General features: G+C 32.1%; 1 protein-coding gene across 1 annotated transcript in view; it reads right to left on the bottom strand.

Annotated features, from left to right (window-relative positions):
- The window catches only part of COG6 (component of oligomeric golgi complex 6), an 86,491-nt gene that overhangs the window by 20,725 nt on the left and 44,565 nt on the right, over nucleotides 1–21,201 (bottom strand). The window contains exons 12-15 of the mRNA XM_008583758.1: nucleotides 19,085–19,176; nucleotides 15,016–15,133; nucleotides 1,554–1,685; nucleotides 1,024–1,191 (exon numbers count right to left, since the gene is read on the bottom strand). Coding sequence (XP_008581980.1) covers nucleotides 1,024–1,191; nucleotides 1,554–1,685; nucleotides 15,016–15,133; nucleotides 19,085–19,176 — 510 coding nt within the window. The remainder of the gene's footprint in view (nucleotides 1–1,023; nucleotides 1,192–1,553; nucleotides 1,686–15,015; nucleotides 15,134–19,084; nucleotides 19,177–21,201) is intronic.

The following is a 21,201-nucleotide window of genomic DNA, read 5'->3' as shown; positions in this document are numbered from 1 at the left end:
AGACCTCAAACTAAAACAATGTGTAAGTAGCAAAATACAAAAGCATTTAAAGTCACAAATAAAAATACACAAAAGAAGCAGCTATAAGAATTGATAGAGGTTGCTTTTTTAGAGAGAAACGAGAAGAAAATGTTAAGGTGTAGGGGATGGTACAATGTGGCTTTTCATAACAAACCGTACAATTATTTGACTTTAAACCATGAATATGGATAATTGTGATATATTTCTTTTAAAAGAAGTAATTAGAAATTAGAAAATATCATACATTTAGATGTATTAAAACTTATTCCTCAGAAAAGCCCGAAACTTAACAAATGAAATTTTACTAAACCCACTGCCAAATTGTTTATATACTTGTGATAACAGAACATTCAGAGTTTTTTTTTAAAAATCATATCTACCAAAAACCACTGTTTAAAACTGAAACCCTAGTAAATTTTGCAAATGGTTTTGTTTAAGTCATCAATAGACTCTTAAAGTGATACCATTTGGTTATAGAACTAGAGTGAATGGTATAATAAACTGAAATGTTTCACCTAACACTGCTTTACACATAGATAAAAATATACCTGTCCTCTGTAACATATTCTGCAGTAGCTTCACAGCTTGAAAAAGATGACATACTATTCACAATTCAGAAACTGAAATATGCATACACAATAACTGTTCAAATTAATTGGAAAATTCATTCTACCATCACATACTATGGTCTGAACCAAATACCCTAACCATTACATACTCTGATTTCTCCAAAGCTGCAAACTGAAATACTGAGAGAGAGGAGACAGAGAGAGAGAGACAGAGAGAGAGAGAGAGAGAGAGAGAGAGAGAGAGAGAGAGAGAGAGAGAGAGAGAGAGTGTGTGTGTGTGTGTGTGTGTGTGTGTGTGTGTCCTTTCCTCAGACTACATCAAGGAATTTACAGCAATTAGGTCACTGAAATTAGTCAAAATCAGTGACTTAAAGCTATCATATAGAGAAAAAAGATTCCATCACTTTGAATAGTCATTGTATATAACATTTACCTGAAACTGTAGCATTTCCAGACGTTTGTCAGTAAATTCAAATAAAGCTAACGTTGTCTTCATCATATATAGTGAATTGACCATGAAAGTGGCCATGTCAGCTGTGCCTAAATTGATGGCTGATATAGTACACATCTGGAGGAGAGGATCCAAGACACATGATAAAACCTACAAATTAAAGATAAAATTAATTATTTATTTCCCAATCAGTGATATCATTCTGAGTTAATGGCACTTCAGAATTAATGCCAAATTAGAATGGAGCCAACTTATAGAAACACACAAGAAAAATAAAAATAAAATAATAGTCATATAGTTTAAAAACTGGGCATCAATGAATCAATACTTTTTAAATTAAAAACAATAACTGGTTTAGTATTTGAAGAAAGATTAACAGGTTTAGTATTTGAAGAAAGATTTACAATCAGAAAGGGATTATCAAAATATGTTGGTTACAAAATGTCAGAATTTAAAAAGAATATACAATACAGGAGCAAAAAGAATTCACTAAAAGTGAATTTACAATGTACCTGCACAAAATCAGCTTGGCGAGCATCTAATGGTACAACTGAAGAATCATGAGATGCCAAAACTTCACGTAGCAACATGAGTGTCTGATTTAGTGCAGAACTTGGTCCAAGATCAGGTGGTGGGAGTTCAACCTAAAATAAAGGATAGTATATCCTCTGCTTATATTTTTCCACTAAATTTTAATGTATCAATGCCAGTTCATAGTAAAACAATACATATAAAACGTATAAAGCATTGGCTCACATATTAAAACATCTGTAATGTATCAACAGCTTATTTTGAATTATACTAATCACAACAGAACATGACAAAATTCTTTGTCAGATTATCTTAGAATTAATGTCATTTTGTACTCTAAAATTCAAAAATTAATGGCAAATGTTACTGTTTGTTTGAACTGCAGAATTATATTTTGATATATATTTGAAATTGCCTACTGTTTTGTTGTGGTTTTTAGCCCAAATCATAAGAAAAAAGCAATCCATAGACCAGCACTATCCCAACAATAATATGACTGAGAAACATCACCCACTCTCAGGCCCAGATCTCAGAGAACTTGGTTCGATATGTATATGTTAGGGGTCCAGGAAATTATCTTTCAATAAGCACCCAGGAAAGTCTCAGGAGGCTAGACCATGGGCCACTTTGAAAATCACTTCATAGAAACAGTTTATATAACATTACCATTAAAATCTTGGGCTCTGGAGTTAAATTAAGTTCAAATCCTGAATCTACCACTTAATAGTTGTATAACCTTGGGAAAGGTATTTACTTCTCAGAGCTTCGAATGGATACTGTAACGATTAAATAGGATTGTTGCATCTAAACAGCTGAGTAGAGTGTCTAGCACTTACTAATTGGAAAATATGTCAAGGACATGATCCCTATTTGGTGGCACCATGATAACCCAAGAAGAGGTGCCTCTGAATTTAAAAAAAAAAACAAAAACATATTTCAGAGTACTTATTATAATGTTAATATATACTCAGATTTTGTAAATGAAACAAAAATTGATACTTAGAAGTCCATGTTAGAGACTATAGTCTTGTGTCAGGTAGAAAGAAAAGCATAAGAATTTTAAAATATCAGGATTTATTACAAGAACATTTCATGTATAAAAGTTAATGCATAAATGACATCAGCGGGATGTCCCCTAAAAACTTAATGAAATATGCCAAGTTGTTAATAACAGTTAATTCAGGGTGACAGGATATAAATATTATTTTCTTCTTTGTGTTTCCATGTGTTTTAAAATAAACATATACCTATTTAATAAAAATCAATGTATTCATAATATTAAAAATTTAAACATATTACATATACATGCATGCATACACATAAGTCAAATTGAACAGAAAATACTCATATAAAAATTATTCAGTGGAATCTTTAGCTAAGTACAAATCTGTAAGATTTGCTAGCATTCTAGTAGCAATAGTTTAGAAAAAGTTAGACACATAAACCAGAGCGCGCATATGCGCGCGCGTGTGTTTGTCTTAACTCTCCAATACCATTCATACATAGAAAAAATAACCAGGAATCTAACAAACCCTCCAGGGAAGCTAGATGGAAAGCAGAACTCAAGTACAACTATACACACTGTATGATTAAGATCCTAAATGTTTAATATATAATTTTCCCTTCTAAGTTATAAATTATATAGGATCTTTTGGAAGCAAAAATAACTAAAAATATCTTTCAAAAATTAATGCAAGAGATTTTCAACTGCCAATCAAAACAGAAGTCTGATAATATAAATCTTAAGCACCAATGAGAGAAAGTTGAAAGGAAATTTCTTTCTAATCCCCTTGAATTAAGCTCTTTAATAAGAGCTGTGTAAACTTAAAGCAAACATCACACCTTGCCATAGTTAAGAGTCAATGGCAAATGATACAACTGACTGCTACTTGTCATTCAACAAAACTGCCATTCCACAAAGTGCTTTTATACCCATCTTCAGATCAGCAATAGGTCAGAACCACTGACCATTAATTTCTAATGCAAAGTAAAAATTATGGCAGCTGATCAGATAAACAAGATTTATGACTGTACAATTCTGTAGTAGAATAACAGAAAGAAAATCTAAAGAGGAGGAATATCTCATTAATATTCTTCCATCACTTCAATTTAATTTCATCTGATTGAGTAAAATATGTTTTTAATGGTTAAACCTTATAAGAAAAAAGTCTATCTCTATTTCTTTTGAAATCCTTCCAACGTATTCATGTTCTTACTTTATAGGGACCATAAGCTCCTGTAGGGAAGACATCTTCTTTACCATAGTAAAAATAACTTTACCAGTTTGGAGCCCAAACACTAGAACTAAGTGGGCTTTGTGATTCAGAGAATTTCTAACAAGTAGTAGCCACCATTAAAAAGCAAACGAAATAAACCTTATGAACTTCAAGTAAAACATAATCACAATACAGAAACTACCAAAAGCTTTAAGCTGTGTAGCAAATCCCTATTTATTCACACCCTACTTCCCTGAAAACCAGTCAGCACGAGCAGGTAAGTGGCAGATGTATCCTCAGAGTGATATATGTGACTGGGAGGAGGAGGTATTAATAATATCACTGTTGCTTGGGCCAGGACTTGAGCTATTTATGGAAATCTTACATATTGATAAAAAAAAATTGAAGAAAATTTGAATGTTTGCCCTACAAATAAAGATTACCTTCTTTCTTATTCTGTTCTACGTTTGACCTTTTCTTCCATTTTTGTCATGATCTCAAACTCTCAGAAATCTTAACTAGAGGTGTAACCTGAAGTTGGCCACACATAACACAGTGCAGAATATCTAAAGCTAGTGCATACAAGTACCTGTTCAGGCAGGTAAACTTTGTTGTAAACATGGCCATATATTACTCCAAGAAATCATTACTTTTCCTTATATGAATTGCTGTTTGGGATCAAATCTAAGAACTCTTTGCCTAGTCCTAGATCCTAAAGATTTTCTGTTTTTTCCTGAAAGTTTTATGTTTTACATTGAAATCTGTGATCCATTTTGAGTTAATTTTTGTGTAAGGTACAAGGTTTAGGTTGAGGTTCATCTTTTGGCCTATGGATATCCACTTGTTCCAGACCATTTGTTGAAAAGGCTGCTCCTCCATTAAAATATTTTTGTACCCTTGTCAAAAGTCAGTTGGACATATTTGTGTAAGTCTTTTTCTGGGATTTTTGATCTGTTCCATTGATCTACATATCTGTCTCTCTGCCTGTACCTTACTGTCTTGATTACTATAGCCTTAATATCAGGAAGGATTTCTCCCACTTTATTCTTTTGTTTGTGTTTTTTGGCAGCTGGCCTGTACAGAGATCCAAACCCTTGACCTTGGTGGTATAGCACCATGCTCTGACCAACTGAGCTAAACACAATGTTCTTTCCACTTTATTCTTTTTCAAAATTGTTTTGGCTACTCTAGGTTCTTTCCCTTCCCCTATAAATTTTAGATTAAGCCCATCTATGTCTTCAGAAAATATTAATGAGGTTTTTATAGAAATTGTGTTAAATCTATAGATCAATTTGGACAGAATTTATTGCTTTACTATGTTAGGTCTTCCAGTTCATGACCATAGTATGTCTCTTTGATTTCTTTCAACAGCATCTTGCAATTTTCAGCATAGAGAACCTGTATACCTTTTAAAAAAATCTTCTTTGCAGTTAATTAGAGGTTACCAGAAACTAGGGAGAAGGAATAATGGGAAGTTATTGCTTAATGGGTACAGAGGATGACAAAAAAGTTTTGGAAATAGAGGTGATGGTCTCACAGCATTTGAATTAATTCCACAGAATTGTATGTTTTAATTAATTAATCAATCAATCAATCAATCAATCAATCAATTAATTAATTAATTAAAAGATGACCAGTAAGGGGATCTTAACCCTTGACTTGATGGTGTCAGCACCACGCTCTCCCAAGTGAGCTAACCGGCCATCCCTACATAGGGATCCAAACCCTTGGCCTTGGTGTTATCAGCACCCCAATTGTTATCACTCTCCCAAGTGAGCCATGGGCTGGCCCTTCTAAATAGTCATTTTAATCTTCCTTTATATTCCTATTTTCAAAACAAACAGATTTTATAATATGTAGGGAAAAAATCTAAAAAATGTACCAAGCACTTTGTTAACTTCATTTAATCCTAATGAACTTAAGGTAAATATTAATCCAATTTTACAAAAGAGAAATAAGACTAATAAGAAGGAGAAGGAAGGTAATAATAATATCAAATTTTATTTATGAGGAAACTGAAGCAGAGACACATTAAATAACTTGCCAAAGATCCCACTGTTCTTAGAAGGGGCAAAGTTTGGACTCTCACCCAAACAGTCTGATTCCAAAGGTCATGCTTTTAATGGCTATACCAAACTGTGTTTACTGTTATTTTCATAGGTGATATTTTTACTTAAATCTCTCAAGTAAAATTAATTTTAATTTAATATTCTTCAAAGAGGATGTTGTACAGATCCTACAGAATCTATGATAAGGTGCTGTGAACAGCTATTTCTTATGACCATGACTGCATTGAGCCCTATGAGAATTAATGGCCCCAATATCTTACAACTAAGATGGAGCCTTCTCCAAGTTTATGTGAAGCATCCTTCCTTCCTAAATGTTTTGTTATGTTGAAATTTTGCTAGCTAATTTTATATCCTTGTAACCCACACATCTAAAAACCTGATAGAAGCCATCATTAGTTTTTCAAGAAAAAGATAAACGCATGGTAAATTATGCAAACAATTTTAGATTAACAGAAGTCCACTTATGGACTCCAATATAATCCTAAGCACAGGTAAAATTAGATATATTGTTTTGTAAATTTATATTTTAAAAGGACAGAAATTATTATGTGGTAAGTTAAACTTTTTATTTTGCTAAAAACAAAAGCTAACGCCAAAAAATAAAAAGAGCTGATGTCTTCACTACCCTGTTTCTAAAAAAAAACTTCTAAAGAGTTCTAAGTTTATATTAAATATAAAAGAAGGCAAAAACAACAGCTATTTATCACTTTTTGGTTTATGAATATTAAATGAATGGTAGTATTTGCTAAGCTTTAATGTACATTTTAAGCATTAATGCTATCCAATAAATGAGACCACTGACCCAGAAATATTCATTGATTTTTCTTTTTCTCACTTCTCTCACCTAATTTACCAACAAGCTCTATATCATTAAAATACATTCCAAATGCAATTGCTCTAAACTATTCCCATGCTACCACTATCTTCATAATAAGTCTCTATCATCTTTTGTCTGATCTACTCCAGTCTACTAAGTGGTCTCCTTGCTTCCAAATTTATTTCCCCATCTTCCCCCTTCCATTCTTCATACACCAACCACAGTGATCTTTTAAAAGTGCTTTAAAAATAAATTTTAAAAGGTCAGACTCTGTCATTAAACCCTTTAATCTTCAGTGACTTACCCTTGCACTTAAAAACCAATTGCCTTAAAGGTGTGTGGACATAGAGTCAATATTCAAAATCAACATTCAAAATCAACTTTATTGTATATACTATATATATACACTATATACTATATATATAAAGCATATACTTTATTGTATAATAAATACATGGAAAATAAAATTTAAAAAGTAGAATAAGCTGCAACAGTATCAAGAAACCATTCAGTGTCTGGGAATAAATCTAACAAAAGATGTATATGGCCTGAAAACTATAAAAGATTACTGAGAGAAACAAAAAAATGAATTAAATACATGGTGAGATGTACGATGTTCATATATTGGAAAACTCAGTATCATTAAAAATGTTAATTTATCCCAAATTGATCTATACATGCAACATAATCCCAATCAAAATTCCAGAAAGCTTTTTATTTTAAAAATTGACAAGCTGATTCTAAAATCTATATTGAATCACAAGTTAAAATGGCCATGATTAAGAATGAGACTGAAGGATTTATATTACTAAATATCAAAGCATAATATAGAGCTTTAGAGTGATTAAAAGAGTGTATTATCGGTACAAGGAAAGACAAATAAACCAACAGAATAAACAGAAAACAAAGCAATGCACACGGTCATGTGACTTATGACGATGTTTCTACTACAATTCAGTGGGAAAGAATGGCCTTCACAATAAATGGTGCTGGATCAAGTGTATGTGTATATGGAAATAAAAAAATTAACCTTGACTCATACCTCATGCCATGCTCAAAAATTATTTTGGGATGAATCAAAGACCTACATTTGAAGCTAAAATAAATCAAGCTTCTTAGAAGAAAATATGGGAGAATATCCTCATGGCCTTGGGATAGACAAAGATTTCTTAAAGAGGACACAAAATGAACTAACCACTAAATAAAAGATTAGTATACAGGACTGAATTAAAATTAAGAATTTCTGTTCATCAAAATACACTGCTAAGAGAGTGAAAAGACAATTCAAAAACTGGTAGCAAACATTTGTAATGCTTATTACCCCATAAAGGACTTGTATCCAAGCACAATTTTGAAAACTCTTACAAATCAGTAACACAAAGACATACAGTCCAATAGAAAACTGGGGAAAAGACTTCAAAAAAATACCTAACAAAAGAATATATCCAGCAGCCAAAAAACATATAAAAAAAACTGTTCAACACCATTACTCTTCAGAAAAATGCAAATTACAGACAAATGAGATACCACCACATATCTTCCACAATGGCTAAAATTAAAAAGACTAACAATATCATGTGCTGGAGAGGATGTGAAGCAACTGAAACTCCTACCCATCTCTGGTGGAGTAAACTGGTACAACCACATAGAGAAAATACTCAGCAGTACCTACTACAGCTAATCAATCCTTTCACCCAGATATTCCATTTCTGGATATACACACAACAGTAATAAAAATTTATGTCCACCAAAAGACATGTACAAGAATATTCACAGCAGCTTTATTTGCAATGTCTAAGAACCAGAAACAATCCAAATGCCCATCAATAACAGAATGGGTAAATAAATTGTGGTGTATTTATATAATGGAATTACTATACAACAATTAAAAAATAAACTACTGAACATGCAACATGAATGAATCTTACAAATACGTTAAATGAAAAAAGTCAGACCAAAAGAGTACACACTGTATCAATCTATTTACTTGAAGCTAAATAGCAGAAAAAGCAGGAGATAGAAGTCAGATAGTGGTTTAACTTGGGAGTATTCGGATTGCATTTTAATTCTATTTTTCCACGAACTTTTTGAAATAAGGTAAAACTCAAACTATTCATCTACAACAGCACTTCTCAAACTTTAATGAGCACATTAATGTCCTGAGTATCCTGTTAAAATGCATATTTTGATTCAGCAGGTCTAGCAGGGCCTGAGATATGTGCATGTCTAATAAGTTCTTGGGTAATGCCCAAGCTGCCGGTCCACATACTACACTTTGGGCAGAAAAAAGAGATTCTAATCAGTAACCACCTCCTAAAAATTATAATGTATTTAAAGGATCATTTAGGGTTTTTTTTCAGAGGACTGGGCAAATCAATCCTGACTACTATTAATTTGATATGGGTTTCACTTATGACAGACTATATCCTTTTAAATTAGAATTGTACTATTACTATAGTAAGAAGAATTTTAGAAAATGTTTTTCTAGTTTAAATTGATATAGCATTGTGTTTTTTGCAATACAGATACATATTCTCTTTAAACTTTGTTAGATTTGCAGTTATGAATGTTTTGGGAGAACTGGATAAGGCAGTATGCATACTTGAATACTCAAATGCTTCAAACTGCTTTGTTAGGAAAAAAGGTACATCTTTTAATAAAATTATGTCCTCCAATTTTCTTTTTTTCATACAAGATAAAGAATTAGCTCCCAAATATGTCTTTTTGAAAGTACAAAAGAAGTCATATGAAAAAATTTCTCTGGCTGTATCTTTATTTTAAAAGCTATTATTCCTAACAATTTTAATATCCACTTAAAATTCTATTAACAAAAATTTCCACTTGGGTGCTTTGCTAATGAAGAACATTCTGCAATAAGTACTGTTTTCTTCATAAGGCTAGAATCTTTTTAGAAGAAATGAAATGGTTTACAAGAAGCAGAATAAGGGAAAGTTATAATTAATATAAAATATGGAACATTAAAATTTGACAAAAGGAAGATATTCTTTAAAGAAACCTGAAATGGCTGTAGATATATGCAACATGTAAGTTGTATAGAATAGCATAATCCAATCTCAATTTAATGTTAAAAGACACCGAAATATGGCCCAGCACATATCTGAGAAAAATATTTCAAGGTACAATTATTAATAATAACAACAAAAAAAACAATAATGATCAGAACCCACTCACTGCTATAAACTCTCATAAGCTGCAGTACTGAGTGGTATTTAATACACTCAAATTACAATTACTTTCTGCTCCTGCTTTTCCCTATTCCATTCAGGGTTTTAATTGGAAGATGCCATCCTTAAAAGCTGCCTTTTATTATCTATTATATTTTCCTATTTTTTACAATTTTCATTTTAACTTTTTGTGAATAATAAAATATATAGGAACTCAGTATTCTCCCAAGGAAAAATAAAACAAAATAAATGGGTAACTATTTGGGAAAAAATGAGATCCTGACTTTTCTGCATGGACAAAAGTAAACTTCAGGTAGATTAAAAAATCTGATGTAAGAGTGAATGCACAGAAATACTTAAGAACATACATCTAAGTTAATTTTTAAAATAATTTATAATTTTCCCACTAATAGATGATAACTTTATCATATATTAAATTCTAAATGCATTTGCTTGTGGGGATGTTTTCAAGCATGGCATGTTCCCAAGGAAGAAACTATAAAGAAAAACAACGCTTAGATTTCACTATGCAAAAATTAAAAATTTATTCATCTCAAAATAGTATAGGCAAATTTAAAAGGCAAATGATAACTTGGAGAAAATATTTATAATATGTATATGAGAGTTAATATTCTTAGTGTATAAAGAACACCAGAAATTAACAAGAACGAGATACAACTCAGTAGGAAAGTGGCAAGGACTGAACAAGCAATTCACAAAGAGCCAATAAACAATTTTTAAAAAGTTCATTCTCACTAGAATCACAAAAATCCAAACGAGAAAAGATGAGATAACACTTTTTGCTCATCATAACGGCAAAGACTTTTTTAAAATGCCCATTATCCAGTTTTAGCACTTTCGGAAGGAGGCAATATGGCAGATTTGAGGAAACAGGTCAAAGTAAGTTACTGCCTGCCTAAGGACATGCAGCATCTGCTGGACATCATGGAGGACTGTGTGGATGTTGGAGAGGAATTTTAGTGACTCCAGTCTGTGTGGTTATACAATTTTCTTTAGCGATGCTCAGCAGTCATAGCATACAAAGGAGAAATTGGAAAAACTGAATTAGCCCAGGGTGGTTTGCAAAGTGAGTGTGGTAAAATGACAAGGGTGCAAGAGATTTAAAGGTAATGGCAGGATTATGATGGAATATAGGCTAGCTAGCAGAAAATGAACTGTACAAGTCATTCATGTAACTAGTATTTACTGAGCTCCTCGTGAGCTGGCACATAGGAAAATTATTTTCGTATATTGATCTTTTCACCAACTACCTTACTAAAATTCATTTTTTGGTTTTACGGCTTTTCAGTTGATTTTCTTGGGTTTTCATAGTAGACAATCATAGCATCCATAAATCACCTAATGTTTCCTCCTGTGAAATATTTAAATCTCATTTCTCCATATGGTCTTTCCACCATAGCTATTATTTAAACGTATTGGCAAGAATTGTCATTCTTCACTTAAATAGGAGTATGTATATCACTAGTAATTTTATGTTAATTATGATGTTGGCTATTAGTTTTGTATATCTTTACATGGTTAAGGAAGTATTCTTCAATTACTCATTTACTAAGATTTTTTCCACCAACAATTTGATTAAGTATCATTAGGATATAGAATTTAATATATTTTTATATACTCATTTAATATATTTCTTAACACGGAAACATTTAATATCTTTCCTAACACTGAAACATTCTTGTATTCATGGAATAAATCATATCTGGTTTTAATATAAATGCTGTATTTGACCTGATGGTACATTTTAGAAAGCATTTATAAATGAATGATTTGTGGTTTTCATTACTTTACTATTACTAGAAGGCTTTCATATAAGTGTTATACCACCTAAAAAAAAAAAAAACTGGGAAGCTTTCCATATTTTTTCTGAGTTTTGGAGAATTATCTGTTTCTCATAGGTATGAATGAAGCTCTCTATGTAACTTTAACTAGACCTAGCAACATGTTCTTTAATAACTTTTCTTCAGTCCCTCGGTACATTTAAGTGTTCCACTTTTTGACTCACTTTTATCAATTTATATCGCCTTAAAAATCATTCTTATAATTCAGATTTCCAGATTATTTTAGCATAAAATTGCATATGGGACTAAGAAGTTTTAATCCTCATCTGTGGATTGTCTCTTATTTCTTGTTATAATTTTAAATATTTTTTCCTTGATTAGACTTGCTGTAAGTTTGTCACTTCTGTTGACCTATTCAAGAAATAATTGTTTTCTAATTTATCACAAAAATTTAATTCCATTCTTCCTACTTATCATAGTTTTATTGTTGTCTCTCAGATACCTTAATATGAGGACCTAGTATGTTTTATTTTCAGTTTTGAGTCCTGTATGGTTTCCATCTGGTGCAGCTTTGGGTAATATGCTTATCGATGTGCTTTTCCCCACACTGCTGTCTGGCTCCTACCCCCTTAGCAGGACTAAAATTATTCAGTAAAGCCATTGATCATCTACTTACTGCCAAAGATAACCCCACTGTCTTTCTTTTAGTGTCACTTTTCATGTAGCATCTGCCGTTATTAACCATGCCCTCCATCTTGAAACTCTATTCTCTTGGCTCTTCAGATAAAACCCTCTCCTCATTTTCTCCTGCCTCTCTCGCAATCTTCTCTCAGAATCATACTGTTGACTTTTTTTCTTCTCTTAAATGTCAGTGTTTCCCAAGACTGTGTCCTGATAGTTCTACTCTTTTAAAAAATGATTCCTAGTGACCTCATCCAAACCCATGGATTCAACTACCTCATACGCAAAACTCTCTAAACCCAAATGCATAGCTCCCTTCTAGATTAGACAGATTCCAGAGGGATATCCCATAGGTACCTCAGACTCAACTTAGCTTAGACAATATCATTATCTTTATCTCCCAAACTTTATCCTCTTTCTGTATTCTAAATATTTTTAATTAGCCTACAAATTATTCTAGACTCTTCCTTCTCACTTATGCACATTCAATCAGTCACCAAGTTTGAAGATTTTACCTTTACCCCTTAAGAATCTATCCCTTCGTGGCTATTTCCACAGTCTCTCCCTTAGATCATGTATTTTTACAAAACTGACTCAATACTCCCATAATTTCCCTGTCTCCAACCTGGTCTCCCTCCTATCCATATATAACATACCACTTTCCAAGTGCTTTTTTCCAACAGAAAATGAAAAATCTGTTTATTGGTGATTCATAGCTTGTGTTCTGGCATATTCTATTTGTTTCTTCTACTTAGGATAACCTTTTTCACCCCCTTCTTCACCTACCTAAATTCTACATGTCCTTCCAAGTTCAACTCTACTATCTCCCTCTCTTATAAAGCTTCTTCTCTGTAAAGGAGTATATGTAGAAATCTACATAAACTCCTCCTTTTGTTCTAGCATAGCATCCTAGGTACACATCTTTCATAAAACTTGACTCTATAGTAATGACTGATTCATTTTACCATTTTCCACTAAAGGGGAAGCAATCTGAGGTCAACAGACCTTGAGTGTTTGGCCTGTACTCTCATCAGCTAGCACGTATTTGTTCATGTTCAATGTCTGTTATCATTTGTGAATGATTTTAGAAGAATTCTGTTTAGATTAAAACTCATATAAACAAATATAAGCAGAATTAATTGTTAGTGAACTCTGGATTGGATTGCTACTGACTATTCCATATTATATGACAAAATCTGTACCTAACATAGCCAGCTTATTAGACAGAGCAGTACAATAAAAAAAAAAAAAAAAAGCCAGCATGGTGATTGTGATGCATCCTCAAAAAAATCGAGTGCTTAATAATGAAACAAAAATAGAACACAGTATGGAAGTTTCTTAAACAACTACAGATAGAACTACAATACAATACAGCAATCCCACACTGGTATATATCCAAAGGAATGGAAATCATGTTGAAAAGATGCTTGCATTCTCATGGTTATCACAGCTTTATTAATAATAGCCAAGATATGAAATCAACCTAAATGTCCATCAGTGGATGACAGGATAAAGAAAATGTAGTATATGTACACAATGGAATATGACTCAACCATAAAAAAGAATGAAATTTTGCCATTCACAGAAGCATGGACGAGCTTGGAGAAATTACGTTAAGTGAAATAAGCCAGGCACAGAAAGAGAAATATACATGTACTCACTCATAAGTGGGAGCTAAACATAAATAAATAAATAAATAAACAAAGATTAAGAAGAAGAATTTTAACTTTCAGAATGAGAGAACAGAACTAAGCTTCCTGGAGGAAGGAAAAGGGAAGGGGTTGGGGACACAGTGAGAGGTTGGTTAATGGATACAAAACAGCTAAATAGAAAAAATAAGTTCTACTGGTATACAGTTGAGCTAGGAATCTATAATTAAAATAATTACCTGCAAGTTATCAAATGGCTAAAAAAGAGGAGATGTCCTCATCACAAGAAATTTTTAAGTTTTGCAGTGATGAATATGGCTAATTACTCTGATTTGATCATCACACATTGTATACATGTGTTAAAATATAACTCTGTACCTCACAAATATGTATAATCAACATGTTGCAATAAAAAAATCTTTTAAATAATGAAACGAAAATAAAGAAGGATTTGATAATTGTAAAGCCATTCCTTAAGGTCCTGCCACAATACCCTTCTCAATTTAAAATATTAGATCTCATAGGACTCTAAGGTTTTTGTTGTTTGTTTTCTGTGGGGTGTTTTTCCTTGTTTGTTTTCAAAAATAATTACAGTATATGTATAACTCAGAGGAGCATAAATTTTATAAGGACAAATCTGTAACATCAGAGAGTAAAAATATAAATGTTTAGAAAAAAGGTTTTGTAAAAGTTCCAGTTTTCAAATCTGTATGTCATCTTAGCCCCCCCCCCAACAAATATATTAAATTTGCTTTATTTTTCGTCACAGAAAAATGGTATAAAACTAGGGCTTGAGATTCTATCTCCAGTTACGACTCAATGTTATACTGTTCCAGGAACACAGACTATAAACATAGGTCCAGTAAGCCATCTCAAAATGAACTTTGTTGTTCATAAAAAGAACTCAAAAGAACACTGTATGGAATGAGAAAAAAATCAACAGCCAAGGTAAAAACATTAAGACAGTATCTGAAATGTGAAAGATTCACATTCACAGTTTAAGAATTACATTTTTCAAACATACCTTGTCCATTAATTTACTTGCATGAAGACTCAGGCTATTGAAGAATATTTTTTTGCTTAGCAAATGCATTTCTTCAATGGTAGTCAATAATGTAGTTGCACTATTTCCAACAATGCCACTAAAAACAAAGAATATTTCAGGTTGCAAAGTAGAAGCTGAAACGATTCCGTTCTTTAACTGAGTATACTGCTTTTAAAAAATCTGGATTTAAATGATAGTTTTTATGTAGAATACAACCTGTGAATTTAAAACAATTACTCCAGTTTCACATAAAAATGTCAGGGTCTTTTTCTTTTGAGTTAGACAATGAAAAAATAAAAACTACTATGTTTTCAGTATTTTCCAATCTCTTTTTAGTAAAACTGGGGTTTAGAACAAACATTTGTAATACATAAACCTGTACTCTATTTTCCCTCTATTACAGTAAACATATATCTTGATTATCCAAGAAGATCTAATTTTAATTTTAAGAAAGGTATTTCTCCAATAGTCTATTGATAAAATATTTAAGTTTTAAAAATACTGAGTCATTTTTAAAAATTAAAACTGTTATATAATATTAATAACACACCTATAGGGGCTAGCCAGTTAGCTCAGTTGGTTACTGTGGTGTCAAGGGTTTTCAGATCCCCATACTGGCAAGCCACCAAAAAAATAACATACTTATAAATTATATAGTTTCTCTTTTTTTTATACAGTTGCCTAAATAGCAATATATTTAGACTAATTATAAAAATTCTGATAATGTTTTGAAATAATTACATTAGTACATTCCATAATCTTCAATTTGATATTACAAGGATATTTCTTAGATCCATCCAAGAGGATTTCCCATTTTTACCAGGATCTAAGACAAGTATGTATATAAAATAATTCTCTATTTTATTCTCCTAATTCATGTACTGAAAATGATTCAAAAATTTCATAAAGGAAAACTTTTTTTTGATGTAAAAATATGCTTTAATCCAGTACGAAATCATAATTTCTAAAGGCACAATAACATCTTACTATGCCTAAAAAAATTTAGATTGCTGAAGATAAATATAATGGCATTAATAATTAATGGTAAACAGTAAGCTAAAAACACAGCAAATTTACTGATAAATAATATACCACATGTGATATATTATAAAAGCAAATACTGATACTAAATATTTCAATATTTTCTGAAACTAAAATAAATTGACGAATTCTTACACAGTTCATGAAAACGAAGCAAATTATCAGTAAAAAAGAAATGCATAAAGCAAACAGCAAAATACAAGCAAATTATTAAACAGGTAGCCATAACACCTGTATCTAAATATTTAACAAAAATCAAAAAATATTTCAGTTAAAAATATCATAAACCAAACACCAAATTGAAAGAAATTCCCATATATGCCTATGCATGCCATAAAAGCAATCATTCCTCTGAATAAAAGTATACATCAAGCAACAGGGGAAGTAAATTGAATGAATGCAAATAGAAACTGATACTTTAATAAAAAATTCAGAAAGATATCAAGATATATTTGCATTCATTTTAAAAATTTGGAGATATCAGCTTTATTTTGCAGTTACTCAGGTCTAGAATTTAATATTTATTGAGTACTCACTAGGTACCAGTAACTGGTCCAGATACTTATAAATGCTTCCTTCTGATATTTCACTCCATATTTCTACCCAACATGCTTACACTATTACTTGATTTGGCTTCAATTACCATTTGTATGCTGAAAACTACCAATTTCCTAGTTTCAACCCTTTCTCTCTGTATTAGCTGCTCACTCAAAATCTCCTACCATATGTTCATAGGTCCACCAAATCTGACATGGCCAAAGCTGAACTGAACTCTTCACCCACCCACCCCCACTAACCTGTTCCTCTCCAACATCCCCCATCTCAGCAAATAATACCATTCACCCAGTTGTTCAAACCAAAAGACAAGAATTCATCCTTGACTCCTCTCATTTCACTCCCTCTAGTTCTCACGTCTAAACTGGCTCTAGAATATAAAGTATCTCCGGAGTGAATTACTTTTCACCACTTTCAAGACTACTCATCTTCTAACTCATCTTCTCTGCTCAGAACCACAAACTGCTTCCTAAATACCTTCCTTGTTTCCCCTTTAGCCTCACTACACTACATTATCCACGCAGTACCCAGAGTAACCTTATATTATAAATCAGCTCAAGCCACTCAAAACCCTCTCATATCTTCCCCTACCCACTCAGTATAAAATCTAAATCCTCATGATGGCCTACAAAGTCGTCTATGACCTGGCCTCCCTCTAACTTTCTGATTTCATCTTCCCATACTCCTTCCAGTTCACTATACTTCAACCAATAGTATTCCTCTGATTCTCTAAAATGCAAGCTTTTCCTAGCTTCAGGACCAGAGTGTACCTCTGCCTAAGACACTCTTCTCCAGTATCTTTCCATGCCCAATTTCTACACGTTATTCAGGTCTCTGTTGACATATCACCTCTACCAAAAGGCTTTCAAAAATATTGACACATACATAAACCTCCTCATACATGGTCACTACTTAAACTTTCTATTTCTTTTCTCTTGCTTTATCTTCAGTGCCCTTATCCCCACCTAAAATTACTATTTTATACTTGTTTCATTGTCTCCCTATTAGAACATAAGTTTAAGCTCTAATTTTGTTCACTGCTATTTCCTGAGCACCTAGATGAATGACAAGTAAACAGTCAACTTTTTAATTGACTAAGTGAGGAAATATGTGAACAAGTAGAAAAAGTACATGCAAAAATGTACCAAAAGATTTGAATTGCCATCCTCAATATCATTATCTTGAAAGATAGAAAAATTATAATTCTCAGAGCCTAAAAAAACCTATTATCAACTTCAGAATCAAATGATTTTATTTCTATCATTTTCTGCATTAGAAACTGAATTATTATCTTTAAATAACAAATTTCATGCAGTATCATCACAGACATTACTAAATAAACAATTTAAAAAGTTATCTTACCATCACCTTTTTAGAACACAGCATTTGCTATGTCTAGCTGCTTTCAGCTGCCCTCGTGTTTCCTAAGTATTTACTATTCTCTTATTTTAGGAAGCCTATAACATTACAACTGATATTAATTTACTGCTTTTGAGTCTCAGGCAATGATGATAAATTTATATCTAAAATGTTAAAGGCTAACCCAAATCATATCTCTGATCAGTTTTGTAGTCTGTGGCTTGTTACTTTTGTTTGAAAATCTACCAATAGATGAGAAATGCATTTCTTGGCTGCGAAGTTTTGGTTAGCTACTCTCAGTCACTAAGGGGTAGGTAATATCCTTACCATAATATTTTGGTGCTCTGTGAACTAGTGATCCCTGAATCTCTCACAGACGTTAGTTATAACCCTGTTAGATTTTAACAGCTCGTATACTATTCCTGATACTGGCATACTAGAGAAGTAATTTTTAAATATTTTTTTAAGGAAAAAATATGAAAACTATCAAAAATATAGCTTGAAAAGGCATGGTTTAACATAACTACACATATAACTTTTTCTTATAGTGTTATAATAAAGCTTAAGTGTATACCACTAACAGAAATATGCGAAGAAAAATGAATGCAAACTTTGGAGTCAAAGATCACATTTTAGATAAGACAAGTGGCTCCTAATCAGATAAAGTTGCTTTTGGAGAAAATAAAGCTATGGTTCTGTTTTATTACTGATAGTAAATTAATATGCTAAATAAGACTTTAAGTTATTTACATCCAGAATAGGACATTTCACTCATTATGCACTATTTGAGTATAATAAATAGTTGCTTCAGTTGCCATGGCTCTCTTCTACTAATGCGGGAAGACTCAATAAATATGTTACAGACTTTTATTGTTACATAAGTTGTATGTATACGTGCATTTATCAGTGTACAATTACGTTTAGAGAAGAAAGGGAAAAGGAAAACCTCGAGGTGTAGCATGTATAATATGCATGTAATGATTCACATGGTGTGGAGGTTCTACTGTGAAAACAAAAAAAATCTTACATTGTGCTCTAACTAAGAAAAAATATGACATGGGATTTAACAAGCACATTACATCACTCTACTTACCTTATTGTATGGTGGTAAAATTTGAGGAGATTAGAAATTTTGTATAATAAAACTGCCCCAGGTTCAGCAACTATTACTTGTTCAATTCGAACCTATTAAAACATTCGAGAAGTTAACAGTTTATAAAAGCATGACTTTCTTCACTAATGATGGGGTATAAATAGCATGAAAATTAAAGATAAAATGTTATTATTGAAAAGATCTCAAATTGCCTTCCAAATACAGAATTTCTAAGTATTAAGTCAGAAGTGATGGTAAAATAACAAAAACATTAACACAGATATCCTCTACAAAAGAATGATCCATTACCTGCAGAATCTGGTTCAAAACAGTTGTTACCAGAAATATCAATTCAATGAGATCATTTTGAGGTTAATCACCAGTATATACTGGAATTTAGTTCAACACTAAATCACAAAGGCAGCAGCTGTTACATCCCTAAAAATAGATTTCGATGAAAAGATATGGCTCTATCATCAAATATTCAGGAAAAAAAAAGAATTATTGTCTTTGAACTATTATGCCAAGTTTCTTTTTCTATTAATCAGAGAATAAAAAAGCAGACAAATCTTAAATTAGCACTAAAATATTTGCCTAATTATATGACTACCAGGGCAAAATGAGATCTAGTTCAAAATTAACGTGATCTTCCTCAAGATTAGCCAACACGAATCTTTTCTAACTAAATTCCATCCCTCACTGATCTTTCTCTTACTTTTGCTCCTTCATTGATGAATACAATCTAAACCACACTGATATATGCCTACTTACATATTGTATTGTACTTGTCCTTAAGCTACTGCCCACATTGTATCTTCTTGCTTTCTTAACTAGTTTCTGAACACAAAAATAGACACAGTATTTTCTGCGTCTTCACATCTCTGCAGTATCTGGTAGAACAGTACACACATAACAGATGTTTAATAAATGCTTTTGAAAGTTGAACTTTCTCTGTTCTTAGATTTTGGCATATGTCACAATGCCAACAAATGTGATTTGCTAAAATAAGATTTTATAAATGCATGTATATCAGCATATAAAAACCTCTTGGCTTATAGAAATTAATTTACCTTTACATTAATATCTTTATAAAACTGATTCATCTTTTGGCATAAAGCACTAGACTCGCTAACTACCACCGTACTATAGATTATGAATGGCATGTGAATTTAAAAACCATAATTTCAATATTACAATTTCTCTTTAGGCTAAGACCTCAACAGTGATTTAAATTACATATTATATCAATAAAGTGATATTTTCTGAATTTTATTATAATTAGAGCAACATATGAAGGATGTTAATTGTAGACAGACAGCTCTTTCCTAGCATATTTTTAACACCATCTCAGCTATCTGCCAACCTGCCTTCTAAAATTTTGAGGCATCAAAAAAATACTCTTTATTCCAACTCCCTTAAGAAAGAAAGAAAGGAGAGAAGGGAAAGAAAGAAGAAAAGGAAAAGAAAAGAAGGAAGAGAGGAAGAAAGGAAGAAAAAAGGAAAACTCCCATTTCTCTTCACACACACAAGGTTTTGAAGGAAATTGACATCATTGCAGCTGCAACAGAATATAACAAAGAAAGGCTGAAAAACTGGGAGACTTACAAATGATACACCAAAATTGGCTTGTTTGCCACACAGAAAAAACACTGTCTTATAAGGTCTATCATAGAGGCCAACAATTTTTAGCAAAAGCCAACAGTCACAGAAAAAAACAACAGGAGACAAGAGCAACAAAAATAAAAAAAGTATCAATGGTTAAAAAAAGATAAGACTAAGGAAGTGGTAGCAGCAGCAACTGAATTATGATGGTGATAACAGTGGAGGAAAAAAATCATTAACAGTGCATGAAAGTAGTGATGGGAATAATGGCTCAGACAAAAGTGTGTGGAACAGTCCCCAGCACATAATATGCCTTCAATAAATTGTAACTGTATTATTAGAAGCGGCATAGATGATATACACAGATATTAAAAGTAGTAAAATGGGCTGCAACCTGACAGCAGAGAAGCTAAAGAAGAGATAAGAGAACACTGGCTCTCCTCTCCAAGGCCAGAGAGAGAGCTAGAGCAAGAGCAAAAAGCAAGAGCAAGGGGGGGGTGGGAGGAGGAGGAGGG

Source organism: Galeopterus variegatus, unplaced genomic scaffold (genome assembly GCF_000696425.1).
Source record: "Galeopterus variegatus unplaced genomic scaffold, G_variegatus-3.0.2 Scaffold3029, whole genome shotgun sequence".
Classification (NCBI taxonomy): Eukaryota; Metazoa; Chordata; class Mammalia; order Dermoptera; family Cynocephalidae; genus Galeopterus; species Galeopterus variegatus.
This window is presented reverse-complemented; position numbering and strand designations above follow the sequence as displayed.